Source organism: Mastigoproctus giganteus, chromosome 9, assembly GCF_048544385.1.
Source record: "Mastigoproctus giganteus isolate SK-2022 chromosome 9, ASM4854438v1, whole genome shotgun sequence".
Taxonomy (NCBI): Eukaryota; Metazoa; Arthropoda; class Arachnida; order Uropygi; family Thelyphonidae; genus Mastigoproctus; species Mastigoproctus giganteus.
The window spans coordinates 157,700,150-157,725,458 of NC_143583.1; the positions used below are offsets into that span (position 1 = coordinate 157,700,150).

At 37.3% G+C, this 25,309-nt stretch overlaps 1 protein-coding gene across 1 annotated transcript in view; it reads right to left on the reverse strand.

The window, feature by feature from the left end:
• TfIIFbeta (transcription factor TFIIFbeta) overlaps positions 1-24,703 on the reverse strand; it is a 189,868-nt gene extending 165,165 nt beyond the window's left edge. Inside the window, exon 1 of the mRNA XM_090381266.1 lies at positions 24,494-24,703. Coding sequence (XP_090237392.1) covers positions 24,494-24,556 — 63 coding nt within the window. The 5' untranslated portion in view covers positions 24,557-24,703. The remainder of the gene's footprint in view (positions 1-24,493) is intronic.
• Between the last annotated feature and the right edge of the window lie 606 nt (positions 24,704-25,309).

Sequence of the window (25,309 nt, forward strand, 5' to 3'; positions counted from 1 at the left end):
TAACTCTCTAGGAGGCTTCCGGATCAGTTACCTCTACTCTGCCAGATAGTGACTGAAGGGAGTCCGAGTAGTGTGTATGCAGGGAGCACTGTCGAGGCCACGTTATGTCAAGGATCTGGGTATATTCTTACCATGTGTACGCCATATCCAAAAATTTCATTACTTCATACAGCATGTCCACCCGCTTTTTCTTACTATTGAATACACCATGAATTGTCAAACTAATAGAGCAAGCTTATTTGTGAAAAGATCTAAACCTCCCAAGCACTTCCTAATTCATTTCACAAATATATGTGGTCTCAATTCTAATCTCAACGATGTCCATTTCCACTTGCAGTCTGCCAAACCTCATGTCCTTTTTCTGACAGAATCTCAGTTATCGGTTGTTTCAACTACTGCTCATCTCAGATGCGCAAATTATTCGCTGTATGATTCCTTTCGCCTCAAAGGTGGTACTTGTGCATATGTCCGTTCTGATATTCCCTGTCAGAGACTTGGCAATTTGGAATCTCCTCTCTTTGATCTTCTCTGGCTTAAAATCTCTCTACCTCATTGTGTCAAATTCATCTGTTGTCTCTACCGTTCTCCCAACTCCACTAATCACTTGGAGCTCTTTGACTTCTTCTCTTTGCAAATTGATTTTCTCCAGTCCAACTTTCCTAACAGTGAGGTAATTTTCCTTGGTGATTTTAATGTTCACAACTCCAGCTGGCTTCCGTTTTCTAGTCACACTGACCCTGCGGGTCGAGATGCTGAGGCTTTTGCAATTACTAATGGCCTTGCACAGATTGCTCATTTACCTACAAGAATACTGGACAATCCTAATCATACAGCCAATACGCTTGATCTTTTTCTCGCGAACAACCCTTCTAAGTATACGGTGGAAGTGAGAGGTCCTTTAGGCACTTCAGATCACAATTTGGTGATTGTCTCTTCTCCAATGGAACTTTATCTCATGGCTATTCCCAACCTCGTGTTGTTTGGCATTACAAGAATGCAAAATGGGATGACCTGCGAGATTTATTTTCTTCTTTTCCTTGGTCGGATCGTGTCAGTGAAATTATTCTTGCAGGAATGGAATCCTTTATCCCACACTCCACTTTAAAATCTCGTCCTTTATCTAAACCTTGGTTTTCCAATAAATGTGCTAAGGCTGTTAAGAAGAATGTTGCATATCGTAATTGGCTTGTTTATAATTCTTCAGTTTCATTTTCTGCCTACACCAAAGCTCACAACAATTGTAAAGCAGTTATTAATCAGTCCAAACTAGAGTTTGAACAGGCTAAGAGTAGAAAACTTGCTTCTTGCTCTAATGGTAGCCGAGCATTCTGGTCTCTTGCCAAAGCTATTGGCCGCAACTTTTGCCCATCTCTGCTCCCACCTCTGTCCAAACCAGATGGTTCTGTTGTCACTTCAGCCAAGGATAAAGCTGACCTGCTAGCATCCCATTTTTCTTCCAACTCATATATTAACGACCTTGGTAAAACACTTCCCACCATTCCCAACACGCTCCATTCAATGCCTCCTGTGGTCGTCAGTCAAAAGGATGTCAGAAGGATTTTGACGAATCTTGATGCTAAGAAAGCTCCTGGTCCCGATGGTATTTCTCCACTTGTTCTCAAAACCTGTGCTCCTGAACTTGCTCCTATTCTTTGCCGCCTTTTTTCACTTTCTTATTCCAAAAGTGTTTTTCCTTCTGATTGGAAATTTGCTCATATCCAGCCAGTTCCTAAAAAGGGTGACAAATCCCTCCCATCCAATTATCGTCCCATTGAAATTACTTCTACTCTTTCTAAAGTAATAGAGAAATCAATTAACCACCAACTCTTAAACTACCTAGAAACTTTCCACCTGATCAACGATCAACAGTATGGATTCCATCAGTGTCGATCCACTGGTGATAATCTGGCTTATGTTACCATTTATGGACTAATTCAATGGAAAGGTTCGGTGAAACGCAAGTAGTTCTGTGTTCAATACTGTGAATACTGTGTTCAAGTATGGAGACCACACCTAAAGAAAGACATCGAGCTTCTTGAAAGGGTGCAAAGAAGGGTAACTCGCCTGGTGAGATCGGCAAAAGGGCGTCCTTATGAAGAAAGACTTCGAATATGTGGGTTGCAGAGTTTGGAAACTAGACACCTTAGAGGAGATTTGATTGAGGTGTTTAAGGCTCTGAGAGGCATCAGTTAAATGAATGAGGACAAAATTTTCAAGATTATAAATGATGCTAGAACTAGGGGATATAAATTCAAGTTACGGGGGAAATGTTTAGATTGGACTGCAGGAAGTTTTATTTTAGCCAGCGAGTTATAAATTACTGGAATAAGTTGCCTTCATGGGTGGTAGAGGTTGACAGTTTGGGGAAATTCAAAGGTCATCTGGATAGTACTTTCGGGTAAGGGAAGCGCATAGGATGTAGGTTTGATTTCCTTTTTATTTATATTTTATTTTATTTATTTATTTTTTAATTTATTAATTATTATTATTTAGTTATTTATTTTATTTATTTTTTTTTTGTTTTTATCATTGTTTTGTTTGGATTTTTTTTTTTTTTTTTGGATGGTGCAGCATAAGCCATAGGCTTTCTTGCACCATGCGGCCGTTACTATTACTAGTTGCTCTTGACATCTCAAAGGCTTTCGATCGTGTTTGGCATAAAGGTCTTCTAAACAAGCTTCCATCTTATGGTTTGCCAACTATTTTTAGTAATTGGTTATCCAGTTTTCTCTCTGATCGCTCACTGAGGGGTGATGGTAAATGGCTCTCTGTCTTCTAACTTCTCCACTAATGCCGGTGTCCCCCAAGGTTCAGTTCTTCCCCCCACTCTTTTTCTCTTGTATATTAATGACCTTCTTCCATTGACTGGAAATCCTATCCATAGTTTTGCCGATAATAGCACATTGCATTCCACTTTCCATTTTGAGAAACCTTGCCTGCTCAGTCAGCTTCAACTTCTCAAAAATCTGCTACCAATTCCTTAAATGCCGATCTTCAGGTAATTCTACAGTGGGGCAAAGACAACGTAGTTGATTTCAACCCTTCTAAAACTCAGTCTTGTCTTATATCTCGCAAAAAGGATTCTTCTGCTCCTATGCTTATCTTTAGTGACACTCCGATTTCTAGGCAAAATGATATATCTCTTTTGGGGATTACCCTGACTTCTAATCTCTGTTGGCACAAGCACATTACAAATATTGCTTCCTCTGCATCTAAAATACTTGGTTTTCTCTTTCGCTCTCAGTGTTACTTTTCTTCCAAATAGCTGCTCACTCTGTATAAATCGCAAATCTGCCATGGAATATTTTTCTGGGATGGTGCCCAGAAAACCTCTCTCAGGCTCCTTGATTCCATTCAGAAGAGGGCAGTTAGGTCAATTAATGATTCATCTTTAACAAAGTCTCTCCACTCGCTGCCTCATAGACACTGTTTCTGCTGCATGCCTCTTCTACAGATACTTCAATGGGCACTATTCTTCTGAATTGGCTTCTATAATTCCCGCTCTCTCTTTCAAAAGAGTCCGAACACGTGCCGCTGCCAGCCAACATCCATTTATTGTTCAACTTCAAACTCACAGAACCAACTTTTCATCTTCCTCATTTATTCATTCATATTTCCTGAAAATTACAGTCTACAGAAGTTCAAGTCCAATGTCAACAAATATCTTCTTTCGTCTTCTCAACCTCCAACCCAAGCACGGTACTAAGTACTAATAGGTTCTAATACCTCTCATGTTTGGGGTTTACATAAAAAAAAAAAAAAATTTAATGCATTCAAAAATTTTATTGAAAAAAATTAAATTGCCACTATTTAAGCTCGTATCAATAACAACAGATGGAGCTAAAGCAATGATGGGTATCTTAACGGATTCATCGCATTGTGCCAAAAAGATGATGAATTCCTAGATATTTTGAGTTACCACTGTATCATCCACCAATAAGTGTTAGCCAGCAAATTATTAAATACTAAAAGTGTTACAGACATAGTTTTCAAAATTGCGAATTCCATCAGAGGACAATCTCTTCAAAGGAGTCTTCTTTTCAAAATGCAACTCGATGAAAATGAACCAGATCTGATATTACACACAGATGTGAGGTGGCTGAGTCGGAGTAAGTTTCTACAAAGATTCTGAAATTTGATGAATGAAATTAAAAAAATTTGTTCATCAATGGGGAGATGATTATCAGCAGCTGCAAAATAGGGAGTGATTTTGTAATGTGCCTTTTTTTTTTTTTTTGGAGATTTTTCCAGTAAATTAAGTGATCTAAATTTGGAATTACGAGAAAAAAATAAAAATATGCCAAAAATTGATAGACAGACAAGGATCTAATAGAAAAAGAATTCGATCATTTTGCAAATATGCAAGATATGCAAATGATCTTATCAATTGTTTTAAATCGGTGATTTAAAACAATTGAAGACATTGTTCATTATATTTCTTATCCATTTAATGTCAACTTAGATATGAAACAAATTGCAGAAAAAAATCACCGAGATTTTTCACACGTAGAAAATATTACTTGAAAATAAAATTATTGCATTGTGAAACAATATCTTCCTAAAAGCCAGCTCATCAGAAAATGAGCTGGGTTTTAAAAAGATATCGTTTGGAAATACGTTTTCAGAGAAAAGTACCCAAATATAAAAAAAAAAATGCAGTGAACTTTTAAATTCTCTTTTTGGTTTCACATATCTATATGAATTGGCCTTTTTGTATTTGAAACAAACAAAGACGAAGAATTGCTCTACTCTCATGGACTTGCATACAGAAGATTCTTTACGGTTGGCCTTATCACAGTATATCCCCGATTTTGACAGCTTTGCAGATAACATGAAGACACAAACTTCACATAAATTAAAAATTGAAATACTTATGAATTTAAAATAAGAATTTTGAATTGTATTAAATTTTAAAATTTATAAACAACATTTTTCAATATGTGTTGATTAACTTTTTTAACCATGTGCAATGAAATTCTTGAGATGGTAGATTGCGGCACATTTTCTTCAAAATGTGCCGCAATCTAGTAGAACAAACCACATAATGAATAGTCATGTTGGGTTTCCCATGATTTTTTGGTAAACAATATTTTCACTTTCTGCATAGTGCACATTACGTGATATGTGCACCCCACCAGGAACTGAACTACTGCTTAAACACACTGTTATATCTTAGCAAATGGATTTTAAAAAAAACTGTTATATTATTATTAGCCATATGGTGAAAGGAAGCCTGAGGCTTATGCTGCACCAGCCAAAAAAAATTTCTGAATTACCCTGAGAGAGAGAGAGAGAGAGAGAGAGAGAGAGAGAGAGAGAGAGAGAGAGAGAGAGAGAGAGAGAGAGACAGAGAGAGACAGAGAGAGAGAGAGAGAGAGAGAGAGAGAGAGAGAGAGAGAGAGAAGAAAGTGGAAGGGAATCACCAAAAACAGAGAAGAATGATGATATCCAGCCAGGAACCTGGGTGTGTGCCAAGCCCATACTCACCAGATGTGAGCAAATGATGCTAGAACGTAAGCTTATAGAGCATCGTAAAAAAAAAAAAAAAAAAAAAAACTGCCTACTTCACCCATCCATCCCCACAAGAATTTGCAACCATCATTCCTCAATTTGAATTTATGTCCCCTTGTGTCAACAAGAGGAGAAATGCCATCAACATTGAGCTTATTCAATCCATTCAAAGCCTTAAATACCTCAATCAGATCACCTTGCAGGTGTCTACTATCCAGATGGTGCAATTCGCAGAACTGAAGCTTTTCTTGCTAAAAGCAACCCCCTTTTGTTCCCTTCAATCTCAAGGCTAGATATACCCATTCTAGCAGATCTCCATCCTTCTTGAAATAAGGCCTCCAGACCTCTATACAGTACTTAAGATATAGGCCAACTGTGGCCTTTTACAAATGGATATTCATCTACTTATCTGTGCTAGCAAAGTTACTGTGACAAAACTCTTTGAGCTGTCCTGGCAGCCTGTTTGCACTGCTCAGAGAACTTCATATCTGACTGCATAATAACTCCCAAGTCTTTCATTTTCCACTTTGGTGAGTACAGTACCACACAGTTGTTATGCATATCCAGTACCTTGTATTTGTCAATGTTACACTAAAACTGCCATTTTCTCAACCTACCAGCCTAATTTTTCTAGGCCTTATTGCAGTAGACCACCCTGATTACTGTCATTAACCATTCTGCCAACTTTTGTATCATCTGCAAGCTTAGACATTAAGCCTGATATACCTTCTTCAGTATCATTAATAAATATTGAAAACAACAATTGGCCCAGCACCGAACCCTGAGAGACTCCAATAATAACATTAATCCACAAAGAGCAGCACCCATTGATAACCACACTGTCTTCTCCCACTCAACTAACCCTTTATCCATATCAGTAACTCTCCCATAATGCCACTTTTCTCCATTTTGTGCAATAGTATCAAGAGCCTTCCTGTAACCGAAGTATGTCATATCAAATTTTTTTGCATCCAGTGCCTTTGTTACTGCAACATAGTATCCAAGACAATGGGTCAGACAAGACTGCCCTTTAAAAAACCCATTCTATGACTGCAGTATAATTGCATTCCTGCCTAGATGGTCCTGCATTACTTCTCTAACCAGTGACTCCATTATTTCCCTGGAATAGATGTTAAGTTAACAGGTCTGTAATTACTCATTTTGCCTTTTGATCCCCTTTTATGAATTGGAAATATATTTGCATTTCTCTAGTCCATAGGGACCTCCCCTGAATCCAAGGATGCTATCATAATTATGGCTAAAGGTTCGCTTACGTCCATAGCTGCCTCCCCAATATAATTGGATAGATCTCATCCACCCCCAGTCACCTTTTTTATGTTTATCTTCAACAATTGCTCTTCCATTTTCCTTTCAACTATCGCAAAATCATTTAGTGTTTGATAAACTTCTGGCATTCCCTTCCCTAATGAATTTCCTTGACTTCTCGCATCCCCTTTCCTAAAGAATTCTCATCAATTTTGCATCTTCATATATGAATGTAGTTGCAAAATAACTGTTTGATTTGTCACCAACCTGTGCATGGTTGTCAACAGGTAAACCATTGATATCAGGTGGCCCAATCTGATTCAACCTGCTCGTGCTACTTTTAATATAAGTGCAGTAATACCCCGCAGTTACGCGATAGGTGGGTCCGACAAAAATCGCTTAAGTCGAATTCGCGTAAGTCGGGGTACAACTTTGCATATAAATACATATAAATTTTGTTTAATTGGGACCAAGGACTAACAAAAACACTAGTTTAAAAGAAAAATATTTAATAAAATTGCAGTTATTTATACATATTAATACAAATTATGTATTAAAAAATAAATGAGTTACGTAAAAAAGTTATTTCGATGGCTTCATAAAATCTAACAAATTCGTCTGACGACACAGCGCCTTCTTTTTTTTACGCAGAATTTCTTCGTAGCAAGCTAATAATTTTTTATTCCTTGCTTTGTAGTTATAACGCGTTCTTCGTTGGAGTCTATGTTTTCTAAAATTTTTAAGCCCTTTTCAATTGAGCTGAGACCTCCTGTCAAGCTTGCAATTGTCATGTGCTTTTCTAGTGGAACTGGGTCTGAAGTGTTGGATAATTCAGTGACGTTTTGCTCATGCATCTCTATGAGCTCATTCATTGTCAGCTCCTCACTATGTGAATCCAACAGCTCTTTGACATCATCACCATTGACTTCCAAATCTAATTGCCTGGCAAGATTAACAACTTCTTCTATCATATGAGCGACATGATCAGTTTCTGGTGTTGTTTTCGTCTCGTTTTTGAAAAAAAAATGGACAAAGTTTCTTCCAGACACCATTCAATGTTTTTATGTGAATTTCATCCCAAGATTCTTCAATGATTCTTACGGCACCTAAAACACTGAATTGTTTCCAAAAGTCTTTAACAGATCTCACTATTTTGTCTCATAGCTTCATTCAGACGTGCAAATGAACGCCTCGTGTAGTAGGCCTTCAATGTTTTGATGACTCCCTGGTCCATCGGTTGAAGCAAGCTGGTTGTGTTTGGAGGCAAAAACACAACTTTCATGCGTCGGTCGAAATTAATTAGGGTGGCAGGAGGGTGACTGGGTGCATTGCTAATAAGAAGGAGCAATTTAAATGGAATCTGTTTAGACTTGCAATAACGTTCGACTTCGGGTATGAAGTGGTGACCAAACCAGTCCTCAAAAATGGAAGCTCTCAACCAAACTTTATGATTTGACTTCCAAATCACTGGTAAGCTAATTTTAGATAAATTTTTTAAAACTCTTGGGTTTTTGGAGCGATAAATTAAGAGAGGTTTTAACTTGCACTCACCAGCTGCATTCCCGCCGACCATCATTGTCAATCGGTCTTTGGAAACCTTAAAACCTGGAAAGTTTTTTTAGTCGTGAAAACGATGTAATTTCCGACAAAAGTTGAGCACGAATTCGAATGCACACGTAAATATGACAGTTGGAATGAAAATTTTTGTATATGTGGCCAGCTCATGTGGCAACAAAGTTGAATTTTGTTCATCTTTCGCTCTCACTCTCTGCCGTCACACTGTATATCAATAGCATATGAAAACCAACCTTGAATATAGTGGGCGGCAGTGTTGCCAAACGAAAAAATCAAGAACTGCGTAACTCTGAGTTTGCGTAAGTCGGGGTGTTACTGTATAGAAGTTTCTGCTGCTGTTCTTTGCATTCTTTTCCAGAGACTTCTCATAATCTTCCTCAGCCTGCTTAACCTCCTTTGTGACATGATTACAGACTGGTTTTTATCTACCACAGGCTTCTGTATCATCAGATAATTATATGCTACCCAAATGTTTTTCTTCTCTGCCACAAGTATCATCAGTTCATCTGACATCCATTTAGGTCTAAGCCTTGAATTTAGAATTTGCTGTTGGTAACATCATCAGTTGGTTCCACTGAATAGAATTTAAACTGTCACACCAATCCAGTCACCCTTATGAAAGGAAAAGCCTTTCTTTTTACTCTTGACAGTAGTTATGTTTTTTAAGTAAATTCCACATTACTACACTGTGATCTCTGCCACCACTAAAGACCCACTGCCATAGAATTTAATGGGTGGCAGTGATCATAGTGGGTCTTTTACCTGCAGATTTTTTTAATGTGTGAAGAATTGCTGCTGATAACCTTATCAAGGGTACTGTTTCCTCTTGTTGCCTGTCTAACATGCTATTGTAGAAAAAAATCATCCAATAAATCCACAAAAGTCTTGCTAGTGTGTGAGTGACCAACCCACAAATTCCAGACATCTGGAAGCCTATAGACCATTCCTACTCTCATTTTCCCAATGCTTATATCACACCAAACTGACTCAACGTTGCACTGGTCATCCATGTTGACTGAATGCACTGCCTTAGATTTAATATACTTCTTAACTAAGACCATAACCCATCTCCCCCTTTTTTCTTGTCTGTCCTTCCTGTATACATGGCACTCCCCATATTCGAATTCAGCTTTGCTTATGTCTGAATGACACTATGACTCTGATATCCCTAGAATGGTTGTAAGATTTAAGCAGTACTTCATATTCATCACATTTATTTATAATGCTCCTAGTATTAGTTTACATCAGGGCTGTCCAAACCACGGCCCACATGCAGCCTGTGGAACGATTTTGTGTGGCCCTCCTGTGGGTTGGTCCTTTTGATTTTCATGTACAACAAAATAAAACTCTTGTCGCAAAATACAACTTCAAGTGCATTTCGTTGCGTCCATGCTAGATATCTTGTTTTAGCGTGCATGCTCCAGGCCTGGTCACCCGTCGTTAAGTGTCGTTCACTTACCAAGGTTGTGTCACCGGGACTCACCAAATTACTAGATATGCATTACAATTGATTTCTGTGTTATCTTCAATATGCTTCACTTCTACTTAATAAATTACTACTTATCGTCGAACAACCATGTCTCACAAGAAAAGAAAAATTGAAGAAGAAAAGCGAGTGTATCAAAGCCGATGGGAATCAGACTATTTGATTACAAACAACAAGAATAAAATTCAATGTCTTGTTTGCATGCAAGTTTTGTCAATGCCTAATGTGAAACGACATTACACAGTAAAAGATTTGAGTTGTATATTGGGGAATCAAGAAGCAAAACTATTGCAGAATATAAGAAGAAATTGATGTATCAAATGAATTTTTTTGCTAAACTTAGCAATGCACAAAGTTCTAGCCTTGCTGCTTTGTGCAAAGTAGCATTGAAATCAGCAAAAGCAAAAAAGCCTTTTAGTGACAGTGTGATTGTGAAGAAATGTGCAACTGAAATAGCAAAACAATTTAATGAGCTGAAATTAGCTGAGAAGTTCGAAACAGTGGCATTATCTCATCAGACTGTCGCAAGACATGTAGAAGACATGGATCGATATATTTCAAAAAAGCTGTGTGATTCAATGGCAAAATGTGGGTACTTTTCATTGTGTCTGGATGAAAGCACTGATCAAGCAGACTTAAGTCAACTTTTAATTTTTGTTCGAACGGTTCAGGAGGACTTTACTATTAATGAAGAACTGCTCAGTCTTGCATGGGACTACTAAAGGTTTTCGAAACAGTTCAAAACTCTGTTATAAACTATGGAGAATTCAATAAATATTCCTGCACTGTCACTGATGGGGCTAAAGCTGTGACAGGGACTGGAATCGAGTTTTGTGGACTATTGAAACAAAATAACATTAACTGCCCTACCATTTATTGCATCATTCATCAAGAAGCACGCTGTGGAAAATCTCTACATCAGGTCAATGCCATGGAAGTAGCTGTAAAAGTAACCAATAATATACGAGGAGATTATAGATCTCTGACCCATTTTAAGTTTTGTGATTTCTTGAGCAAAATGGATGCTGAATATGGCGATTTGCTCCTCCATTCTGATATTCGCTGGTTAAGTGCTGGAAAAACATACCCATATTTCTTAAAAACAAGTGAAGTCTGACACAACAGAACTTGAAAATCAAATGAAAGATCCCACCTTTTTATCTGATCTTGCATTTTTAACATAAAGTAGACTCTTGATTTTTCGGGATAGATGGTGAAAAACAAATCCCGGATAATCGATTTCCCAGTTAATCTAAAAATACAGAAGTCCTCGGCATACATTCTTACTTTCGTCAAGTTTTAAATAACTCGGGAATTAACAAATCTGAATTCAGCGCGATACTTGTTAATCTTTGACCATTTTCATACATTCTTATTAGTTTAATTTTCTGATCCAAATCGATCGCTTTCCTTTTCTTAGTAGATTTAGTAGTATCACTGTAATTATTCTCTTAGTCGGCACCATGATAAATGTCAAAATGAAATTTTCTGTAAAGAACTTCACAGGGTTAAGGCGAAACCTCACTATTATCACACTGTGCAAGCTCACATTTTACTAAAGCACATTTCTTGAGGTCATTGCCATAAAACAATAAAAACAATTTGCACTTTCCGGGTTACTGGGCTTTTCTGTTACTGCAATTCATTATAAACGGGTATTAAACTCTATCTTACTGTATTTGCGTTAATACTTTTCGCTTCAATTGTGTGGGTTTTTATGTTATTATGTTGAAGTGTGTGTCCCCTTCACAGAAATCTTCAGTCATATAAAAAATAAATTGTAAGAATCATCTCTGCTTTCCTATTTTTTGCTTGTTACGCTGTATCTCACTTGTACAATTTGTGCGTGCCGCGATCGTCGTTATTGATTGCTTATTATTATTTTTTTTTGTTTTAAATTTTACAATCCTAAAAAAAAAAAAAAAAAAAAAATTGAGTGAAAAAAAATATTACATAAATCCGTAGATGCATAAGTCGAGGATTTACTGTATCGAAAAATGTTCAGCAACCTACGTAAAAAATATGGCAATAGATAAAAAACAAAAAAAACTTACACGCACTACTTGCGTGTCCAATACGATGCTTCCCTTTATTTTTTGTGATGTCGATTTTAAATCTAATAGCTTCCCTTTATTTTTTACGATGTTGCGTATGGTTTGGTCAACAACATTATAATGATTCATTAGAGATTTAACGGATGCACCATTTCCAAACTTTTGAATAATTTCAAGTCTTTGTTTAACGAAAGAGCAACTCTTTTGCATTTACCCATCATTTTCGCGATTTCTAAACAAAATATATATATGTATATACTATATTAGTAAATTAATGAGAGGAGTTTACCTCAATCTATCTATGAATATACTATAAAAAAAATTTCGACATCCCTGACATAAATAACGAAACAAAACTTGTCTATTTGTGGTGCAAGAACACACTAAAACATTTGGTCTCTCTCTCTTTTTTTTTTTTTTTTTAATTTGGAGTCTTGAAGTGTCCTGGTTAATCCGATCCCGGTAAATCAAGAGTCTGCTATATATGACCAACCATTTGAATGAGTTAAACTTAAGCTGCAGGGCAAACAACAGAATACTGCCAATTTATATGGTCTTTTCAATGGTTTTAAAAGTAAATTGAAGCTTTTGAAATCAACATTAGTTGGCCAATAATATTTTTACTTTTTTTTTCTAATTGCAAAAAAACAATTTGAAGAAATGAACAATTTTGAGAGAACATCATTTTCAGCTCATATAAAGTGCATTGAAACAATCATGGAGGACTTTGAGAATCGATTTGTCGATATTAAGGAAATTGAAGATATTTCAGTTTTCATTCAACCATTGACTGTCAGCATTGAAAATGTAAGATCTGACCTCCAACTGGAATTGTGCGATTTGCAGTACGACACTTTTTATACTGGCAGAATTGAAAAAGGTGAAGATTTTTTTAAATTATTACCAAGCGAGCGCTATTCAAAATTCGACTTTGGATTCAAGATGTGCTCAATGCTCGGGAGCACATATCTTCGCGAAAGCACTTTTTCAACGATGAAATTCATGAAATCCAAATACAGATGTTCACTGACTGATAAATCACTTTCACATTTTCATATTTCACTTCTCCAGTGGAGCCACAAGACAATAGAACCACTGGAGAAAAGACCATCACAAATTTCTGATCTGAAGTGCCTAAAGGACTCGCCTCGACCACGTACTTGAAAGGATTGTTCCTGAGAAAAAGATCAAGAGTGTTGGCTGTGTGGTTAGGATTGTCTGTTATTCTGGTCGGTAAATGAACAGTCTGTGTGAGGTCATTAGTAATTGCAAAATCCTCAGCTTCTTGACCAGCTGGATCCATGTGACTAGAAAATGGGAGCCAGCTGAAGTTGTTAACATTAAAATCACCAAGAAAAATTCTCTGTTAGGAAAGTTGGACTGGAGAAGGTCAAGTTTCAACGAGAGGATGTCAAAGAGTAAAAAGTGATTAGTGGACTTGAGAGAATAATACAGGGAACAAATGAATTTGTCAGAATGGAGTAGAGAGAGAGAGAGAGAGAGAGAGAGAGAGAGAGAGAGAGAGAGAGAGAGAGAGAGAGAGTTTAAGCCAGAGAAGATCAAAAAAGAGATTCCAAATTAGTCTCTGACAGGAAATATTAGAGGAAATATGGCAGGAATATGCACGAGTACCCATCTTTGAAGCGAAAGGATCACACAGCAAATTGTTGAGCAGTTGTTGAATCGACTCACAACTGAAATTCTGTCAGAAAATGTAAGGGAGCTTGGAAGACTAAATTGAAATGGGCGTCACTGAGATTTGAACTGAGACCACATATGCATGTGAAACAAATGAGGAAATGTGTGTGAAATTTAGATCTTTTCACAGATATGCTTATTCTTTTAGTTTGACTATTCATGATGTATTCAGTAATAAAAAAGATTGGGAGAACATGATGTATGCAGTAATGAAATGCAAGTATATACCAGCTCCTCGATGTAACGTGATTATAGGCAATTCCCCACCCACCCATACACACTACCCAGACTTCATTTAGTCACTATCGTGCAGAGTAAAGGCAGTGAGATTATGCACTTCCTGACTCAGAACCCTCCTAGAGAGTTACCAATAGGTTGGTCCAGTGGACTCTCTGCTCTACAGCCTGAGAACATTGTTTTAGAGCTGTATCCTCCAAATATAAGGAAGACTGGATCTCCCATGATGTCCATCATAACCCTCAAAAGACATCAATCCTACTGCAAGATGGAAGTGATGGGGGGGGGATTTACCAGGGCTTTGCACTGGCAACCCTACTTCAAGCCTCCAAAATGCAAAATGGTGGTATTACACTGGTTGATGAGTCATCTACCACCTAGTATTGCCTGGTAACGCAGAGGGGCAGCATTCTTCTGTGAGAATGCTGCCCCTCAACCTCAGTTTATGTTGGTTCTCACCGTCTACTGCAGACAATAGCTGAGCAAACGTTGTGCATAAATAGTATGCTTTTAAATTCGAAATAACACTCTGATCCATAGGTTGGATGAGTGAAGTAGTGTTTAGCAGTACAAATACGACTCTCATGTTCGAACTGAAATCATCTAGATGTGTAGGATGTCCTTCATCTAATAGAAGCAAAATCTTGAAAGTAATGTCGTTGTCTTAACAATATTTTTAAACCCCAGGAAAGCCTTTAAATTTAAGTTAAATTAAAGCATTTAAACCAATCCACAGAGATATTGTTATCCATGCTCTCTCTGATTTGATTGGAAATGCGCAGGGGTTGGCTTTATTGATGCCCTTAAATACACTAGGATTTCCAGAATGGTTCACATGCAGTGGTTTTAATCTGTAATCTCCTGCTGCATTAGCCCCAAGCAACAGTGTGGCCTTGAAACCTGCATTAGGCCTTGAAACCTGGCATTGTCTTTTCCTCTTTGGCAATGTATGTTCAATCCGGCATTTTTTTCCAATACAGAGCAGTCTCGTCAACGTTAAAAATTTGCTGCGTTGAATAGCCGCCTTCATCAATAATTTTTTCTAACTCATACAAAATTTCTCTGCAGCTGCAGAATCGGCACTGGTGACTTCACTGCATACTTTAACATCGTGGAAACCAGCGTGATGCTTGAACCTATTAAACCATCTGTTGCTTGCAATGAACTTGGCTTGGGGTTTGCTGTACTTATCCTTAATATCTTCATAAATACTTCTTGATTTTGCTTGAATGGTCATTGGACTCAGGAGCACTTGCTTCTAAATTGATTTTCCATCCATATTATTATCAACTGTTCCATCTTCAACTAAACACTGTTTTGTGTTCACTGTTGATCTTAAGTGCATTGATCTTTTGACATGGTCTTTTATATGCACACTGTCCTTTAAAATAGTATTCACTGTTGAAGCAATGAGACCTAATTCCCTTGTAATAGATGACAAACTTTGTCCTGCTTCGTACTTCTTATTTTCATCTTCATTTCTAAATCAATTCTGTTTCATTTCCTGGCACTATCAGCACCTGTTTTAGGCGCCTCCGTAGCCAGGTGGGAAGGAGCAGCAGTACGTAGCACACGCTTCTTGATTAGACCGGGGTTCGAACCTGTCACCACCAAATACGGAGGATGCGGAAAGGTCAAGGAATGACCACCGCATATTCTCGGAGCAACATGGCCTTAGTTGCTAATGCTCCTAAAAACCAAATAACAATAACAATAACAGCACTTGCACTTTCCATTGGTTCCTTTCCCTTCATAATTGTAATATGTAAATAGGAATGAAGAGAAGTTTCTGAAAATTTGTTTTTTATATGACTGGAGATTTCAGTGAAGGGGAACACCTTTCACCATAATACCGTAACATAAAAACCTACAGAATTCCAGTTATCAGGATTATTGCAAATCCAATAAGATCAAGTTTACTACCCATTTATAATAGATTGTGCTAACAGTAAAGCCCAATAAATCGGAAAGTGCAAATTGTTATTTATTTATTTTGGTCATGACCTCTAGAAACGTGCTTTAGAAAAATATCACAAAGGCATACAAAACTGATTCTTATAACGGGAACATATGATAACGATGAAAGTGTAGTGCAATTTCCATTATAAATGTGATCTTTTAGAGAGATAAATAGCTTAGTAATATAGTGAAATTTTCAACTTCTAAGGACTTGGAATGAATTACAAAAAAAAACAAAAAAAAAAATATGTTATTGGGTTCACATTACGATTTCACAATACCGCCATTTATCCCTACAGATGCAAAATACGTTTCCATATTTATAGTTTTTTTTTTTTTTTCAGTTTGCATTGGCCGGAAAAAACTTACATAAAGTCGAATTGCGTAAGTCGAGTATTACTTAAGTTGGGGAGTTCCTGTAATGACATAAGTTATATTATTGGCTATGAGATTTCATAATGTTCGAGTTTTGATTAGAATCAAATAAACTTATGAGGTGGAAAAGAGCATACTTTACCACAAATCTAAGAAAACAAAGGTGTTATTTAAATATAAACTTAATCACTATTTACAAAATATGAACATGTTTAGGAAATGTCAAATTTCATGGTAATAGAATATGGAGCAAACAATTGAGATAAATGCTACAGCTAATACAATTTGTGCTATCAGGCTGATAGAAACAAGTAAATTTTTGGATGCATTCCTTAAAATTAAGAAGCTTGGTGAAGTACTAAAAGAATTTGAGAATTATGGATGAATTTAAGAAAGTTAAGTATAGGTATTGATCGATAAATAAAAAATAGGTTTATAATTCGGATACTAACTGTCGTCTTTTAAGAAAGCCAGAGCTTGCGAAATTCTGAAAGGAGTGAAAGAAAGTAGGAGAGAAAATGAAGTCAGATTCCTGATAGGAAGGAACGGGCCCAGTGACAGACAGTAACTGTGGACAAAATTCAATGTAAATCGGGTAAAAGAAAGGAAAGCGGGTGGAATCCTTGACAGAACTGCAGTGACAAAGTTTAGAGTTGGAAAGATGGAAATGTAAAATTTAAGGACTCATGTCCTGTTAAAAGAAAGCTAAAAAACATGCCGGGAGAAAACCATTTATGGGTGTTTTTATTAACAAATGCAACTTTTGGAATAGATAATTTTGTAATTAAACCTTTTTTGGGAATCAGACCAGCAAAGGTGCCAAAGGTAATGACGAATTTTTAAAATTCATTGTTTTTCTTGTTTAGGACAGGACATTAATTTGAATTCCATTAAATGTTCCCCTGCAGTGGGGGGTGGGGGATGTTGGCATGGGATCAGGTCAAAACACCTCCCCTCAATGCAGAACACAGTTAAGTAGGGGTATCAGCCAGAATGGGGACGTGGAGGTGGGTAAGAGGGAAGCATGAGAAAATATTCCTTGCAGATGGTAATGGCAAAGGATCCCACACCCAAAGAGTGGGTGTCAGCCTAATCCTAATGCCCCCAGAATGCATGGGTCAAGCACATCACACCACAGTAGTAGTAGTAGTAGTAATAGTGGCATGTGAGCTTATGCTGCATCAACCAAAAAAAAAAAAAAAATTACAAAACAATCCCCTCTACATATTTGTCCAGTTCCTCCTTAAATTTATTTAACCTATCAACTTCCACAATGACGGATGGAAGTTTGTTCCAGCAATTAACCACCCGCTGGCTAAAGGCAAATTTCCGCACATCTATTCTACATCTGTCCTTCAATTTCAATTTATGCCCACTTAGGTTTGTAATCTGAATAAGTGGAAGAATCCCATCAGAATTCAGCATGCGCAACCCATTCAAGGCCTTATACACCTCAATCAGATCACCTCGCAGGTGCCTAGTCTCCAGCTACTGCAATTTACAGAACTTAAGCCTCTCCTGGCAAGAGGATCCCTTCATTCCTCTCACCAATCTTGTTGCCCTTCTCTGTACATCCTCAAGCAAATCTACATCTTCCCTAAAATGAGGCGGCCAGACCTGCATGCAATACTCAAGGCATGGCCTCACCCTTGCCTTATACAGAGGGACAATCACCTCCTTTTCCCTGCTAACAAAATTCCTGTATATCATTGACAACACCCCATGACCTGCCCTGCTCAGAAAATTTCATATCTGACTGCACAATTACTCCAGGTCTTTTTCATTTTCTACCTCCTTAAGTGTAGTACCACATAGTTGGTACGTTTCTCTGGGGTTACTTCTACCCATATGCAGTACTTTGCATTTTTCAATGTTAAACTTCAGTTGCCACTTCTCAGCCCATCTTCCCAAATTTTCTAGATCCTATTGCAGTAACACACTGCCATTACTGTCATTAACAACCCTGCCAACCTTTGTATCATCTGCAAACTTCAATACTAAGCCTGATATACCTTCATCAATATCACTGATAAATATACAAAACAGTGGACCCAACACCGAACCATGTGGGACTCCACTAATAACATTAGTTCACGAAGATCAGCATCCACTGATTGTTGTTGTTGTTGTTTTGGTGTTTATTGGCGCATCGACAACAGAGATCATAGTGCGCCAGTTCATTTGTTATACAATGTTCTCTTTATATAAATCTTGTTCGAATGTAAAAGGTTAACCGTTTCTGTGGCATTATACTATTATTTACAGCAGATGGTATATGTTGATTGTTTGTATGAATCTAAAAATATCTGACACGTGTTCTTTGTCACCTATAATATCTTTAAGGGTGATGTTTTCGTTTCCTTTATATAATGATTAAAAAATTCGGTGTCGATCATTTTCATATGTTGGGCATAAGTATATGTTTAACTGTTTGGATAGTATTACATACTGGCATCTTGGGGGTTCTTCTGCACGTAATAGATAACCATTTGTGAAATGTGCATGGCCTATCCGCAATCTGGTCAGAACAACTTCTTCTCCTTGATTTCCTTATGCTCGTTTTCCAGTGCTCAACTTTTGGTTTTATTTCATGTTTGTTTTTGCCAGAGTTCTTGCCATTGGGTGAGACAGCGATTTGTAATGATTGGCTTGTAGTCCTTATTTGGAACTGTGAAATATTGTTCTTGAAGGTTAGTGGTTGATTTTGCAATTCTATCTGCTTCTTCATTTCCTTTTATCCCTTTGTGTCCTGGTATCCAGCAGAAAAGTATCTATTGTTTTTTATTTGTGAAGTCTGTTAGTATCTGTTTAATTTGCCAGAGTACTGGATGGGTTATATTGCTTGTGTTTTGTATGGCTTGGATTACACTTAATGAATCACAGTATATTACTGTTCTCAAGTGGTAGGTGGTTCTGAAATGCTCCAGGGCTATCTGAACTGTTACTAATTCTGCAATGTAGACACTGCATTCTTTTGGGAGTTGGCGTGACAATGTAACATCTGGGAATACTGCTGCTGCTCCTACATGGTTCTCTGATTTTGATCCATCTGTATATATTGGTATGTGATTGGGATATTGCATTCTATATGCTGCATGCAGTTGTTGAAAGTTGCTGTCTGATAAAGTATTTTTATTCCAGTTTTGTTGAGGAGTTCATGAGCTGTGGTATGGTTTATCCAGGGTGGATCTATATGTCCTTCATGGTTTGCAACGTTATCTATTTTGAGATCATGTGTTATCAGTAGCTACTGTAGTCTGATGCCTAGGGGCTGGTTTGCTCTTTTGCGGTTCCTATATGTTTTCCCATTTTGGCGAGAATAAAGTTGTCCAAGTCGGATGGTCTCTTATGGGTCTTATCCTGTAAGCATACAGTAGTGACAATTATTCTCTCCTCAGGAACAGTGGTGATTCATTAGCCTCTGTATAGACTGTATATAGGGGATTTGCGGAAAGCTCCTGTTGCTATTCGTATTGCACTATGGTGAATCGGATCTAGCCATATGAGGGCGCTCTTTCTTGCTGATGCATAAACCAGTGCTCCATAATCTATTTTTGACCTTACTAGTGCTTTATACAAGTTGAGCAGGGAATAACGGTCTGCCCCCCAAGATGTTGTTGTTAAGACTTTAAGAATATTAAGTTGTTTCATACATTTTATTCGTAGTTCTTTTATAGGTTCTACAAAGGTCAACTTGTTGTCTAGAATAAGTCCAAGAAATTTTACACTTTGTTTACCTGGTATTGTGTTACCTTGCAATGTTAGTTCAGGTTCAGGGTGTAAATTTCGTTTCCTACAGAAATGTACGCAGACTGTTTTTTCTTTTGATATTCTAAACCCGTTTTTCTGGGCCCAATGACTGACGTTGTTAATTGCACATTGTAGTTGTCTTTCTATTGTTCCCATGTTCTGTGCTTGATATGAAATACTGAAGTCATCTGCATATAGTGCATATGACACTGTGGGTGGTAGTTGTTTTGTGATGCTATTTATTTTTATGGAGAATAGTATGGCACTCAGGACAGACCCTTTGGGAACTCCTTCTTCTTGTTTATATGATTTTGACATGGTATTTTGTACTCTAACTTTAAATGTTCTATTTTGAATGAATAGTGGTAAATGTCCTCAAAGTCCTGCATTGTGGATATCTTGTAATATACCGTGTCTCCATGCTGTGTCATACGCCTTTTCTATATCAAAAAAAAAAAAACAGTAACCATATGCTTTGAGGTTATAAATGCATCTATCTGCTTCTATTCGTACAAGGTGATCTAATGTGGATCGATTGTGTCTAAACCCACACTGCATATTGGTGAACCAGTTAGTTGTCTCAAAAAACCAGACTAATCTTTAGTTGATGATTTTCTCTAGTACTTTGCTTAAGCAGCTTGTGTGGGCTATTGGACGATAGTTGTTTGGGTCCTTCTGATCTTTATTGGGTTTTTGGAAAGCTAATACTATTGCATGATGCCACGCTTCAGGATATTGGTTTTCTAGAAATATATGGTTGTACAGTTGAAGGAGATTTTCTATCTCTTCTGGCTTTAGGTGTTTAAGAGCACCCACTGATTACCACCCTCTGTCTTCTCCCACTCAACCATCCTTTTTGACATAACAAAACTCCCCATGACTACCATGCCATGTGTAGGAACCTGGGGCCCCAAACCAATGTAGGGGAGGGGGATGGGAATGCATGCAGAGAAAGTGAATGGGAGTGAGCAGAAGAGCAAATGTAATTGGCCGAAAGAATACAAAGTTAAAAATAACTTACATTACTTTATATATACTGTACCAACAAACATTTACAAACCACATAAACACTATCACTGCATTCTCCCCTGGCCTGCAAAAAAAAAAAAAAAAAAAACCTTGCAGCTAGGCCTGCACCACAACTGAAGAATAACAGTAAGTTGCGGTGCCCAGAGAGTGCAGTGCAGAAAGAAAGAGTCGAATAAATGAGATGAGAGCTAGAAGAATGAATAAAAGTGCAAGCGTGAGAGAAAAGAACACAAACCACAAATGCTAAGTTAAGTACACACTAACCCTGGTTTTAATTAGTATTTAAATTTACGCTACCCATCATTGCATCCCCTCCTGGTGTGTGAGAAAAAGATGAATGAGTTGAGTGAAATAAAAAAAAAAAAAAAAAAATTATAAAATAAGAAAAAAGTATAAAAAAAAAATAAATAAAAATAAAATAATAATAATAAAAAAAATTATAAAATAAGAAAAAAGTATAAAAAAAATAAATAAATAAAAAAAATTATAAAATAAGAAAAAAGTATAAAAAAAATAAATAAATAAAAATAATAAAAAAAATTATAAAATAAGATAAAAGTATAAAAAAATAAATAAATTAAAAAAAAAATTATAAAAAAAAAATAATAATAATAATAAATAAATAAATAAAAAAAAATAAAAAAAAAAAAAGAATGCAAGTAGAGTGAGAATGCACATTACGAATGAAGTAAATGTGTGCGTCTCCCCCCCCTTCACCTGGTAGGTTCCCCACTGCCAGCTAACATATCCCATCCCCAGAGCGGGATGGGCAGCTGGACCTTCATACCGGATTCGACACTCCTTGGACAAGACACCGACGAAGACATTCTGCGGCTTTTCTGCCAACACGTCATCGGCGATCCGAACTGGGTACTCTAACCTGGTTCCCTTTAAAACCCCATCCCCAGGCAGGGAATGGAGGAGACGGATCTGTCTCCTCTCCTCCCTGCCTACCCCCCATATTTCGCCTGGTGGGGCTCGTCTCCACTGACCTCTTTGGGGATGCCTACTCTATCTGTCCCTATTCTTCTATCTGTTTCCTCCCCAGTCTTCAATCTCCCCCCCTCTCACTAAATCGACCGAGTACACCCCTTAACAATGCCGCCAAATTATAACCAACGTCTAAATTCTACCGGTTTTGTGCAAATCTCTAAGATATCTAACACTATCAGCTTTTATCTAGCGTTACATGTCTAAATTTAATAACATCAAAATTTTGCCCGACCTATTTGGCCTTTAACACACCTCTTTAGTGTTCAACCCTAACCAGCGATTTCCTAACAGCAATCCCATTAAGCATTAATGTCAAATGCATAAACTTTTATTTTATTTTATTTTATTTTATTTATTTATTATTATTTTTTAAATAGGCCCTAGCCACTGAAATCCCAGGAAACTAGGTGGCAGGACCTGCCAGAGCAAATTGTTGTGATACTGGATACACCCGGCTAGCCTCCACGTGGCAGGGTATGGGCAACGTCGGGCCCCACTAGGGGCCTGGCGGCCAATAAGCCGGCTAAACAATGGGCACAACATATCACACTGCACAGACACGACCCACACACTTTCAAGTCTCTGGCTTGACAGTGTACTGTCCTCGATACAGCGAAACACACGCGGAGATGGGAGAAATCCCAGGTGCCGTCTGACACGAACATACCTTATACCTTATCAACCATCCTTTTATCCATTGTAGCAACTTACCCTTAATACCATTATGCTCCAATTTGTACAGTAGTCTTCCATGCGCAACAGTGTCAAAAGCTTTCCTGAAATCCAAGTATATGATATCAAAATTATTTTTTGCATCCAGTTCCTTTGTAACCACATCATAATAACCAATCAAATTTGTCAGACAAGACTTTCCCTTAACAAACCCATGCTGTCTGAATTATTGCTGCAGTCTTGTCTAGATGATCCTGCAATGCATCTTTAACCAGTGACTCCATTATTTTACCCGGAACAGAAGTTAAACTAACTAGTCTGTAATTACTCGTGTCACCCTTTGTGATTTGGGGACATAACTGCACATCTCCAGTCCGTGGGGACTTCCCCTGAGTCCAAGGATGCTCTCATAATTATGGCTAAGGGTTTGCTTACTTCCTTTACCGCCTCCTTTAATATAACTGGATAGATCCCGTCCACCCCAAGTGCCTTTCTTATGATTAACTTCAACAATTTCTCCGAAACTTTGTTCTCAGTTATTACAAAATCATTAAGCACCCTGTTACAATTTGATAACCTTGTGGCATTTTCAAACCTTAATAACTCCTCATGTGAATGTACATGCAAAATACTTATTCAGTTTGTTTGCTATCTGAGCAGGACCACCAACAGTCGAACCATCGATATCAAGTGGACCAATCAGATTCATCCCCTTCCTTTTAGAGTTTATATAAGTAAAGAAATCCTTGGTTTTTCTTAGCATTCTCTGCCAAAGATTTCTCGTAATCTGCCTTCGCCTGCCTAACCTCCTTTGTGACTTGATTACAGACTAGCTTATATCTGCCATAGGCTTCTGTGTCATATGTTAATTTATATGTATCCCATGCATTTTTCTTCTCTGTCACATGTCTAATTAGTTCATCCGACATCTATTTAGGCCTAAATCTTGAACAATATTTCTTAATAGGTATGAAACGTTTAGTAGCTTCCACTATTAATTCCTTCAATGCTTCCCACTTAGAATTTGCTGTTGGTAACATCATCAGTTGGTCCCATTGTACAGAATTTAAAAATTGTCCGAGACCATTAAAGTCACCGTTACGGAAGCAAAATCCCCTTCCTTTACCCCTGATGGTAATTATATCTTTAAGTAAATCCTACATCAGTACACTGTGATCACTGCCACCTAATGGTTCCTTTATCTGCAAATTCTTAATACACAAATGATCACTGCTGATAACCAGATCAAGAGTATATTTTTCACAAGTAAGATCCTACAATGATCAGCAGATTGCAGGATCTTACTTGTGAAAGAACACACATACGTACACTTCCTCTCTGTACACATAATCGAAATATCCAAATTCAGGCTCCCAATGTCAGAGTGACATGGTGTACCTGCAATGTCAGCATTTGATATCTTAACCAATATTTCAGCCTCGTTAAATTTATTTACTCCTATTTACTTGCTTAAACGTTACTCCTAGCATTAGTGTTTAAGCAAGTAAATGTGCCCATTTGTGATTAGTAAACTACCCAACTATTATACTTATTTGTGGTATAAGGAAGATAACTCGCTGTATAGGATTTCACAATATGGGATGTTACAATAATGATGATGCCAATATACGAACTTCGGTCTGCCAAAAAAAATTTAAGTATGTAGTAATGATGAAAATGCACTGACCAATGTCATAGATGCATTCATTTGCAATTCGGTGTATAACTGTACATTTTATTGTCTACAATCAAGTTAACGTTGATTAAATACTTAAAGAAAATAACACGGATTAGACGTTATGAATACATAAGTTAAGACAGAAGTAAGCTTCCTTTCAAATTAAAAAAACACGAAGTTTTCAAGATCTCAAAATCGAATGTTGCTTACTTTCACGAGCCATATTCCGCGGCTGGCATTAGTGCAGTCCAACTCCCGTTCCCCACTATTCATTGCTGAGAATAAAATGTATTAAAGCGGTGAACTTAATTGAAGGATATGCATTAAACACAGCAAATTTTTAGAAACTTGTTTTTCTATTTCGTTTTCTTCAGATCACAAAGATCAACTAACACACGATATATTCAAATTACAATATGAGACATATACATAAAATTATTACTCTGTGACATAGCACCTAAACGACCGCCATCTGTTCAGATAACTAAAATTGAAACACATATTTTTAAAAAATAATGTATATTATATACGGGACTGATATTAAATACAAATCAGTATTAATGTGGTAAATGAAACAAGTTAACACATTGACAAAATAAAAAAATATATATATTGCTGTGTGCACCATAACCAAAAAAGCCCATTACTCTATGCATAAATATATATAAATAAATTCCATTTATTTAGTAAATAAATAAATAAAACCCGCTTTGTTCTTACAATGCAAATACATGTTCCCAACAGAGCAGAACCAAGGTATTTCGGCGCCCTAGGACATCAAATTATTATACAGTATTAGGGTTACCCTTAAATGATTACATTAACCCGTATTAGTGTCTGTAAATTGCGTGTGTTCTCTGGTCGATTTGCCTGTTTTGCTGAACGAAAAAACCTCAGTTTCTGAGGGGAAAAACCTTGCTATCTATGCCTGAGCCGACTAACTTAGCCACGGAGTGAAAAAAGCCCACTAAAGTTCCTCGCGTCATCGACGGGATTCGAACCCGGGCCTTTTCCACCCGGTGTGGG